A 12,500-nucleotide genomic window follows, 5' to 3' on the forward strand; every position below is an offset into this window, starting at 1 on the left:
GGTCTATTTATTTACACAGAAACTGTTTTGATATGCATAATAATTAAACTAGTATTATCTGTACAGACACAAATGCCACTCTGACATAATGTTCTAGTTATTAAAACTAGCGTGAAATACTTTTGAAATGTCTTCTGAAAATCAAAGTACGTGTGATACTTACAAAGACACCCTTGTAAGACTTGTGTATATCTGTCGGTAATATTGAACGAATAGGCAGTGTCATCACTAACAAGTGAAATGTGTTTTTGTGAAGTGTACTACCAGCGATCCTTTACAAAAACTTCCTATCACTATTGTTTATCATTGTGATATCTATATTCAAAGTGTATCAACTAAGAAAGGAAACAAAGAAGATTATGTGTTGTGTATTTTTTTGAAAGTTATATCGGATACCATCCCTTTAGATCTATAGCCTTGATGGTTTGCACAAAGTCAATGTTTTCAGTGGATGAGCAAGGCTGACTGGGAATTACTACAATCCAGGTGCTAGCAGAGTCCCCAAGTACTGTTTGTCTATCTTACGACTTCATACATTTTCACTATCATTGAAGCAACTGTATCGTTTACGAAGATCCTCTTGCAAGACCCACGTGCCTCTTTCGGGTAATCAAACAAATAGCCAAGACTGTCACCTATAACTTTATTATTGTGAAGTGCACTTTTCGTGATTTTTTTTTTCTTACAAAAAACATCCTATCACTCGTGTCTGCCATTGTGATGTTTATAATCAAAGTGTATTACTTGAAAAAAGAGAAAAAGACAAGACGAATTTGTGTTGTGTATCTCCTGTAAAAAATATAATTTTGGACACCCTCCTTCTGGATCTATTTAGCCATTGATAAGCTTGCACATAGTCGAGCTTTTTAGTGGATGACTCAGGCTTACCAGGAATTACTCCATCACAGAAGGTGCGAACAGCATCCCCAAGCAATCTATGTGCAACTGACCACTTCAAACGGTTCTAATACCACTGAAGTAATTGAAGAAGAAACTTCTTTTTCATGCCTTCACCGGCAGTCATGATCCCCGAGCCCCCACCTGAGGAGCGGAGAGGGTCTCTCCGAAGGATACTCTCCAGGATAATAAGGTAGGACAATATAGTATATAATGTTTCAGTTAGAACTAATGACTATGATGATGCATTATTTGTTTAGTTGTAGCAAAAATCGTAAGTATAGAAAATTGCATTTCAATTTGACTTTCTTTAAATTTTGAAGGACTTACATGTGTTATTAGACTTAGTACCGTCTTACATCGAACAATATTAACTTCCACAAACAGTTTGTTAGGGTTTGTTTATTAATATGTGTACTTGTAAATAACAAAATATGTATGCATGACATAAAGGACTAATTCTCATCGTCTGAACTAAACTGGTGCATAAACCTGACTTACGGTTAGAGTGTACCTTTCACACAACCTTATCACAATTCAAAGTACCATAATTGATGTATTGCTAAACTTCACTGCGTTATCAGCAATATAACGATTTATCAATAATCCTACTCCACTATAGCTTTCCTTCTCCTTAACTCTATAATAAAACAGGTGGTGACTCTCTTGTTACTGTATCAGCTTTTCTCCCTCCCTTCGGACTTCACTCAGTCCCACGATGTCCCACTTGATGTTTTCCAGTTTTTCCATTACACTTTTTACCTGTGGTTTCCAGAGAAGGCTCTCACGTTGTATGAGTAGATTTTCATCTGCTTCATACTCTTTAATACCCAAGACATAGATCTGCCTGAACAGTGCTTACATTCAGTGGCACACTGCCCGTAAGTACACAAAGTAATACGTTTGGACCTTTAGGAGACGATGATCCAACAGGAACCTCCGGCTTTGTTTTAGATGTGCAAGTCATGTTTGCTATGAAGTAATTGTGGCAGTACTCTTACCTCCCTGCCACCTAGTTTCCGGTTATAAATTTCTTTGGGGCCACAAGAGAATAAGAGAGTAAGAAAATTTCGAAACATGGTACGAAGTCATACACTCAGGGATAGGTCGATTGAATTCTACAGCCCTGAACCCAGTTTTCCACGAAACTCGACGTAATTATTATGGAACAAATCGATAGTAGCAGCAATGTAATTCAAAAAAGCAAGCAACAAGTATTGCTACAGCAGATGATATGCATCATTTGCATAGATATACGAACAACAAAAAAGTGTTTTGAAGCATTACTCGGTCGTGACCTACACGTACCCTTTTTATTGACCACCCTAGTCCTCTTGTCCTCTCCACTCGTGTCCCTCCATCCTATCAGCGTGACGGTGCTGGTCCCCTTGGAGAGCCACATGATAATTTGAGGCACCGTCTAGTGCCACAGTGCCCCCACGTCCGCCCCTAATAAGCTGCTTTCAGCCCGAGGCGTTTCCTTTTCTAACCTCACTACAACTCTTCTTCGATGTCAATTGTACTCTTCACTTTCTTCAACTGTCATTGCCTCTTCTACAATAATTGTCTACTTTTGGATTCCATCTCTCCTCCTCATTATTTTTTTTTCTTCATCATTCATGTACAACTATATCAACTGCCTACCTCCTTTCTTTACACCACTATGTCTGTCTGTCTGTCTGTCTGTCTGTCTGTCTGTCTGTCTGTCTGTCTGTCTGTCTGTCTGTCTGTCTGTCTGTCTGTCTGTCTGTCTGTCTGTCTGTCTGTCTGTCTGTCTGTCTGTCTGTCTGTCTGTCTGCATGTCTGTACATATGTCTGTCAGTCTGTCTGTCTGACTGTCTCTATGTCTGTATATATGTCTGTCTGTCTGTCCGTATGCATGTCTGTATATATGTCTGTCTGTTTGTCTGACGGTCTCTCTTTTTGCCCGTCTGTCTCCTTACCTCCCCCTTTCTCTCCTTCTCTGTCTGTCCCTCTGTCTTTCTGTGTTTCTATCTGTCTGTCAGTCTGTCTGTGTATCTGTGTGTGTCTGTCTCTCTGCCTGCTCGAATTCTACAAGTCATCTCAGTTTATGACAAAAGAAACAATATACTGTAGACTTAATATATCTGGACTTTGAGAAGGCTTTTGATATCGTCCCACACCTAAAGATACTTCTAAATTAGCTTTACACGAGATAAGTAGTAACCTATTAAGCAGGACTAGTAACTACTTAAGCGACCGTAGATAGAGAGCTGTTCTAATTAGCAAATCTTCTAGATGGAAAAATGTTACAAGTGGAGTTCCTCAGGGTTTCGTTCTTGGGCCACTTTTATTCATAGTATACATAAATGGTATAGACCACGGACTGAAATCTATTGTCTCCAAATTTGCTGATGATACAAAAATATGTGGAATGTCAAATTTGAACACAATCGACTTCAATCCGTGATCTATATGATTTGTATATACTATGAATAGAAGTGGCTTAAGAATGGAACCCCAAGGAACTCCACTCGTAATATTTTTTCATCTATATGTTTGCCATTTACAGTAAAACATATTTCTTTTTACAATCGTTTAGCTAATTATTAATCCAGCTTAACAGACTACCACTTATTCCGTGTGAAGCTAATCTAGCAAGTCTTTCGTGCGGAACAGTATTAAAAGCCCTCTCAAAATCCAGATATATCAAATATATGTTGACATTCTACAGAACAGATTTATTCAAATAAAATAATCTGAGTTTTCAGAATGGAGGAAAATAAGGATAGTGAAAAGAGTGATGCGTGAGTGTACAGGGCGTGGCATTGATACATAATAAATATATATATATAGATATATATCTATATATATATATATATATATATATATATATATATATATATGTATATGTATATATACATATATATATATATATATTTATATATACATGTATTCATATATATATATATATATACACACACACATATATATATATATATATATATATATATATATATATGTATGTATGTATGTATGTATATATATTCTTCTTTCTTGTACTATGACTGTAAATTGTCTGAGAATAAGCGAACAATTGCTGGCAAAGGATATAAAACTGAAAATTTCATTGAGTATATTCGCACAAAATTAATCCTACCAATAAACCGAGACAAATATAAACATGCAATAAAAATTTTGTAAATTAAAGCAGCTCAAAATTGGTCTAATTAGACTTTGTAAAAAATGCCACACATAAAAAATAAAATTAATCTTTAATACTTTCTTGAATTCGAATGACGAATAATTCAATGACACATATGAATAAGTTCCAGGATTGTAAAAGAAAATGTTTAAATGCGTTTTCCTTCTGTAAATTGTTTAAATATAACAAATGTGCACTTATCCCGAGTGTAAAAAATAGATAAATAAATAAATAACTGAGGAAAAGGTCGTCACATATAGAAAACTGGGTTGAGATGATATAGCATACTCACTATAGTTAATACTGCTTGCTTTAAGACAACGCGCCCTGGAAAATAAATATATTCAAATATTATCGAATTTGTTCTTTTCAAAGAAGAATGTTGTTCACATACGAGCTCTATCAATATTCTTCATAGTCTTAGTTCAATAGTGTACTTACTTTTATTGATTGATTAATTTATCATTCATTTGTTTATCTCTTTATTCGTTTACTTATCTATTTATTTATATATTTATTTTTTACTTCAGTTTCTGTTCTTAAATCGCTTATGTGGGAATTCTCAACTGTGAGATTTTGTTTGTTTTTTAATCACTTCACAATTTGTGTCATTAATTCATCTATTAATTTTTTCACTTTTAGACTTGACTTTTGAGTCTTGAATGACATTATGTGTGAATTTTCTACTGAGAGTTTTTTTTTTTTTTTTTTTTTTTTTTTACCGCGATAACTGTGTGAAGTTTCAGATGGCAAAAAGAGATTATCTTTGATCACTGGGCGGAGTGACGGAGTTTATGTAGGAAATTGTCGTTTGTCTCATCGGGTAGACATCAACCAGGTAAAAGAGGCTAACTTTGCATTTAATATGTCATAGCTTAACCCCGGTCCTGTCTGAAAACGCACATACGAATAGTCTTGGTTGTTGTTGAAACTATTGGGTTATTTGCAGATGTTTGAAATGATGATTTCGCGACATTCCAAGTTTTTGTTTTTTTGTTTTTTATGTTAGAAGACTCAATGTTTCTATTACTTGCCTACGTATGTGTGCTCCAATTGCTATTTTCTCTGGATGTTACACATCATTCTTATCCTTGTTATCAGATTCCTGATTTTTTTATGTTTATCATGAATAAATTATTCTGTTTCTTATTCCTTTGCTTCATCGATCTGTTATTGATTAAGGCGTGTTTTTTTTTTTTTTTTTTTTTTTTTTTTTACCGCGATAACTGCTTGATCAACATCATTCTGCAGCTGTGTGAAATTTCAGATGGCGAAAAGAGATTATCTATGATCACTGGGCGGAGTGACGGAGTTTATGTAGTCGTTTACTTCAGAGAAAAACGTTAAAGGTATTGATTCCAAATTTATGTAAGTACTTTGGCGAGCGATATGATCAACATATCTGCGTGTTGCCTGTGATGAAAACGTGAGAATTATCATGTTTATGATATATTGTACATATCTGTCAAATATCTTTAATTGACATTTATGGTGGTATTGATGGGTGATTCGAGTCTACGAGTGAGTAGAGTTTAAAAGTCTGGATGGGAGGAGGGAAGCACTGGTAGGTGAACTGGGGTAGCATTAGCAGAAATGTAATATTTTCGTTGAAATTTTTTATTATACTCACATTCGCTGGAGATGAGAAGGTTGGTGGGATGTTTAGATATAATGGTATATCTCGATGAATAATGTCAATAATAGTGATATACAATAGATGCACGTTAGTGTGCACAAATGAAAAATGATCACGTTATCTGCATTAGGCAGTCTAGAGGGTCGTGCGTTTTGCTTGTCATCAAATTCAGGTCGACAGACCATTGTGAGTCAAACTTTGTGACTGGTAATAGCGTGATAGGAACACATGTTAGTGTTGTTTCAAAAATAAAGGTGGGGTTGCAGGCGTTTATGATGCGTTGATGTATTTCGTGTGAGAATGAAATAAAGAGCAAAATGCGCGTCGATTCACTGCAATTTGTTTCCGTGCAAGCTATATTCGCAGAGGCCGGTAATAGAGTAAGTAAATATTTCCGTGTGTATTGTGCAACTTATGTGATATACAGTGACCTATTTTCTTATCAAATTGCCATATATTGGGAAATATCTTCTGGTTTATTCTGATTGTAATGTGTCTATAGATAGAGCTGCTTTATAATCATAATATACAAATTTGATAAGTAACTAAGCACATTTCAGATTACTTAATAAGTTCTTAAGACACGTAATTCTTTCTAGTACTTTTTGACAGTTTCGAATCCTAAGTTTTCTATACTGCTTGAATCTACTGTTAAGGTGGTGTTCTGATCTTGATACATTTGAATAACGTATTTGAGATTACCTTGTAAGTTCCTAGGGCAAGTAATTCTTTAGTGCTTTACAACATTTTTACGTAATTTATCTGTTCTGCTAACATTTCGCTTGAATAACGTCTTTCTTATTTCTGAAAATTGAATGTAGAATTGGCATAAACCAATTCCTTTAGATGAAAAGACAGTCTATTCTTTAAATCACGTCATAAAAATGTATCATGTTATTCAGTGACTGAGAAATGCACAGTAGAAATGTTCTTCCAATGGTTCTTGAATAAATAGAATTAAAAAAAAAAATCACAAAGTGTAGAGATCAGTCTCTTAAGAATGCTTCCTTTGTATTATCCCTCAACATATCCAAAAGTGCTGATAAAGGATTGAAGTTAGTCTTTATTATAAAATTAGAATTGCTACAACGCTTCCGTATACCTGTTACTTATCATGTGCTCTGATGTATTGTATGTAGAGTGTTTTACATGGAATCTGTGAGTGAACAGGGAAATATGTTTACATTCATGTGTGTGTGTGTGTGTGTGTGTGTGTGTGTGTGTGTGTGTGTGTGTGTGTGTGTGTGTGTGTGTGTGTGTGTGTGTGTGTGTGTGTGTGTGTGTGTGTGTGTGTGTGTGTGTGTGTGTGTGTGTGTGTGTGTGTGTGTGTGTGTCTGTCTGTCTGTCTGTCTGTCTGTCTGTCTGTCTGTGTTTCAGCTCTTGTGCACATATATGGGGTCCTCAAATGACATTTATGATGAGAATGGGCCGAAAAATTGACCCAATGCGAACTATCAATGCAGCTCTGCGGATTACTGTGATGTGGCAAATGAGGTATGAACACGTCTAGTCAGGTCCATTAAAAACTTCCAACAAACTTTCCATAAGTTCCTGAAACAAACTTTTCCTCCTCTAGGACGATCAACTTCCCTTTTCTTCAGCAAAGATTAGGGAGCTCAGGATGGTTATAGCGGCTCTTTCAAGGGTGAATTAAGCACTGGTAAGACCAGTAGTGAGGGCCACACATAATTCTGGTCGGACCGATGGGGCTCACATCGGAGGAGTAACTGAGAGCATATCGCTGACTACAGTGCACCGATATAGAGGTTACTCTGGTTGATGAGCTTATGGTGTTGATAAGGTTGAAGCACAACTACCGTGGCGTACAAACTTGAGAAGAGGGATGGTAATCTTGGCTCTGTAGTTGATCAGAGAGAATTTGTGAAGTCTCGCAAAGCAATTTTCTATATTTTTGTATATATAGTGTGACAAGTTCAGCTACCTTTCTTTATAATGTTTCTTACGGAAATCAATATTAAGGGATGGTGAAAAAATAATTCCCGCTATCCTTCACCGAAGAAGCCCTTTTTTTTTTTTTTTTTTTTTTTTTTTTTAGCATCATTCTGTTTTTTTTTTTTTTTTTGTGAAACATGTTTTTTCTCTCTATTGTAACCAAACCTACCTATCCTAGCCTAACCTACCTAACCTAACCTAACATACCTACCCTAAAAAAACATGCAGGGTCAGACGTACATCTTACACACTGGAGAGCCATGAGACCGCTTCGGTGGTAAGCAGCGGCAAGTTTGCGGGAATTATTTTTTCACTATCCCTTAATATTAATTTGTGTGAAAAACGTAACTAAGAAAAGCTGTCGGAGCTGTCGTGATATAGATACAAAAATTATACAAATTGCTGTGCGAGCGGGTGAGACGAAACTTTACAGATGCCGATCAGTGCCCATCACGGGAAACACTTGTCGCTTTGGGCGACTTCAGTAGGGTTACTGGTGCCGACAATGGCTATGATGTAAATTTTGGTCCCATTGGCTCTGGAACTAGGAATGCTAACAGTTCTCTGTTTCTAAATATTGCAAAGTCCAGAAGGCTGAGGATTATTGATTCTTGGTTTTAGAGACGAAGGCCACACCGATGGACTCTGGTTGGCAGCCCTAAAGGAATGGCAAAAGAGGTAAATCACATACTTATTAATACTCGTTGGAGGATGCTAAGAAAAAAATCAGGCTTGCCGGAGTACTGAATTATTTGGAGTGATCGTGGTCTTGTGGTCACAATACTAAGATAGCACATAATTTCCAGGAGAATCCCGTGATGCAATTCACTTTGATTTCATCTAAAGAAGCTTCGGGATAATGCGTGTGCCCAGGAATATGCGATAGTAATCTTTAATCGGTTCATGTGAAAGCGACCAAGCGATGCACTGGAGAGCGTCCTAGGTCAAAGAATAGTGTGGCGTCGCTTAGGAAACTAGAGTACGCCACACTGTATATATATATATATATATATATACACACACACACACACATCTGAGAGAACTAGCTTTGAAATTTCATGGGCCTAGTTACATAGATCCTTCAATGTTTCTGCATGTTCCGAACTTACCCCTATGCTCTACTGTCCTAACCCCTATCAAGATTACTTCAACATTAAATAAATTGTTTTAGCGTCTACAAACTCTTAATAATTTTCGACTAGGTGTCTCCATTGTACATCCTCGAGACACTCTAGGAGTCACGATTTCCACTTTCAGAACCCGTGCTCTACACTATTAATTTCACCCTTTTCACTCATAACCACCTAGCACATATAGTATCACTACTTCCGGCTCTATGATATTCTATACCTGTCTACTCTCCACGTCTATACGTAATATAGACCCTTCCTTCCTGTCAATATTCTCCCTTTACTCGACCTCGACTCACAGAGGGAGAAAAGTGTTGGTCGTGACAAAGCGGGAGAGACATAATGAGGAACAATTAAGGCGACGAGAGCGTCAGCCGACACGTCCAGGAAACGTAGGTGGTGCACGTAGTGGTGTCTGACCTTCGTCGGCTTTTAGGAATCTCGAGTCTCCTGAGAGACCAGAGACCTTAAGTTTGACTACTAAGTACTAGAATTAGGTTCTTCCTTATGCTATCTACTTGATTATTCAATGGGCATTGGTCTTGGTATCATTTTCATATTTCACATATTCACTTCATTTTTTTTAATTGTGTTAATAATCTATTCATTTATTCATTTATTCATTTATTCATTTATTCATTTATTCATTTATTCATTTATTCATTTATTCATTTATTCATTTATTCATTTATTCATTTATTCATTTATTCATTTATTCATTTATTCGTTTATTCGTTTATTCGTTTATTCGTTTATTTGTTTATTCGTTTATTCGTTCATTCATTTATTCATTTATTCATTTATTCATTTATTCATTTATTCATTTATTCATTTATTCATTTATTCATTTATTCATTTATTCATTTATTCATTTATTCATTTATTCATTTATTCGTTTATTCGTTTATTCTTTTATTCGTTTATTCGTTTATTCGTTTATTCATTTATTTTTTTATTCATTTATTCATTTATTCATTTATTCATTTATTCATTTATTCATTTATTAATTTATTCATTTATTCATTTATTCATTTATTCATTTATTCATTTATTCATTTATTCATCCATTCATTTATCTATTTACTTATTTATTCATTTATTGATTCATTCATTCATTCACTTATGTATTCATTCATCTATTCGATTATTCGTTTATTCGTTGTTCATTTATTCGTTTATTGATTTGTTCATTTTTATTTATTCATTTATTTATTTATCTATCTATCTATCTATTTATCCATCTATCTATCTATCTATATATATATATATATATATATATATATATGTACATATATATATAAATGCATATACATATATATATATATATATATATATGTGTGTGTATATACATACATGTATATATATATATATATATATACATACATAGATACATACATACATACATACATACATACATACATACATACATACATACATACATACATACATACATACATACATAAATACATACATACACGCATACATACATACATACATACATACATACATACATACATACATACATACATACATACATACATACATACATACATACATACATACATACATACATACATACATACATACATACGTAGGTACGTACGTACGTACATACATACATACATACATACATACATACATACATACATACATACATACATACATACATACATACATACATACATACATACATACATACATACATACATACATACATACATACATACATACATACATGCATGCCTGCATGCATGCATGCATACATACATACATACATACATACATACATATGTAATACATACATACATACATACATACATACATACATACATACATACATACATACATACATACATACATACATACATACATACATACATACATACATACATACATACATACATACATACATACATACATACATACATACATACATACATACATAAATACATACATACATAAATGCATGCCTGCATGCATGCATGCATACATATATACATACATACATACATACATACATACATACATACATACATACATACATACATATGTAATACATACATACATACATACATACATACATACATACATACATACATACATACATACATACATACATACATACATACATACATGCATGCATGCATGCATACATACATACATACATACATACATACATACATACATACATACATACATGCATACATACATACTTACATACATACATACATACATATGTAATACATACATACATACATACATACATACATACATACATACATACATACATACATACATATATACATACATACATACATACTTACATACATACATACATATGTAATACATACATACATACATACCAACATACATACATACATACATACATACATACATACATACATACATACATACATACATACATACATACATACATACATACATACATACATACATACATACATACATACATACATACATATATACTTTTTTATCTAACCATTTATTCAATGACTTTTGTAAGTTTGTAAATCATCAATGTAGTCAGGTATCAAGGTCCAGACCATTTTCAGTGGTGTTGTCTCTTCATTTTATTGGTGTATTTACTTATTTGTTTCCTCAATGAAACACATTTTTCTTCTATCCTAGATATCCTTGAACTATTTTTTTTTCACCAGTAAACACAAGTGAAAAGAAAAACATATCTCTAGTATTTCTAGAAAAACTTTACTATAATTAGGCAATCGTTATCGCTTCCATAATTGCCTAATTCCAGCTCAGCTATTGACATTTTTTCATGGAACGCATTAATCGCGGCATGGAGTATACATCTTTTGTTAATGGTAACTCGTTTAAACCATTTCTCTTTAGCAAGGCGGAGTCCAATGCTTTCCTCGTTATCAATGTTTCTTTTCTTGCCGACAAACTTCATCCTCTCATCGCCTGTCGCAACATTGAATATCTATTTTCAAAAAGTAATCAGGAGTTGCTCAGATGAGAGGGAGGGTGGGAGTGGTGTGGAGTGTATTTAGGGATGAAATCGGTGGGAGTGTTTTTATGCCTTTCCCTTTTTGGCTACCTCCCTTGAAAGGGGGAAAAAGCCTTGGTATATGTATGTATGTAATCAAATCCCATATGTATCCATGGGCATCGTCATATCAACATAACCAAAACTTTAAAACAGCAGTACTAGTGCACCTAAGAAGGAGCATCCCCACTTAAGACATGTCCACCTCTTGACAAGAAATGACACCTCATTTGCCAATGCAAAACCCCCTTCACAACATCACATTGGCAAACTGTCCAATCTGAACAACACTTCATAATAACTTCCCAACTTGTTGTCTACCCTAGTCAAAAAACACCGACTCTGCATCAAATCTTGGGCAACAAAACGTACTTCATCATCTCTCCACAACCTTCCTGAAGAAAACCGGACTATCAAAAAAGGCTAAAAAGTACCCTAGACTAACTAAACAAACGTAAAAAATATAATGAAACGCACGGCAGCGACGTGAGAATATGCTTAAGGATAGAAATGCCAGTAAACTTTATAAAAACAATAACAAGCTTTATTTTCTACTATTTTCATGGCCACTGTTAATTGTAACTTTGTAGCTGTATGCTTCCTTTGCTGAGGAGAACCACACAGAATGTTTTGAAATATTTTGACCTACTTTTATATAATTACCTTTTGCAGGAGATATCCATTTTTTTT

General features: G+C 34.4%; 1 protein-coding gene across 1 annotated transcript in view; it reads left to right on the forward strand.

Moving 5' to 3' along the window:
- Positions 1-859: 859 nt before the first annotated feature.
- The window catches only part of LOC143027713 (A-type potassium channel modulatory protein KCNIP1-like), a gene marked incomplete in the record, with an annotated part of 806,525 nt that continues 794,884 nt past the window's right edge, over positions 860-12,500 (forward strand). The window contains 1 exon segment of the mRNA XM_076189181.1: positions 860-1,090. Within this exon segment, the coding sequence (XP_076045296.1) occupies positions 1,005-1,090 (86 nt within the window).

The sequence above is a fragment of the Oratosquilla oratoria genome, chromosome 8 (assembly GCF_046742065.1).
Source record: "Oratosquilla oratoria isolate Oo_2021 chromosome 8, ASM4674206v1, whole genome shotgun sequence".
Classification (NCBI taxonomy): Eukaryota; Metazoa; Arthropoda; class Malacostraca; order Stomatopoda; family Squillidae; genus Oratosquilla; species Oratosquilla oratoria.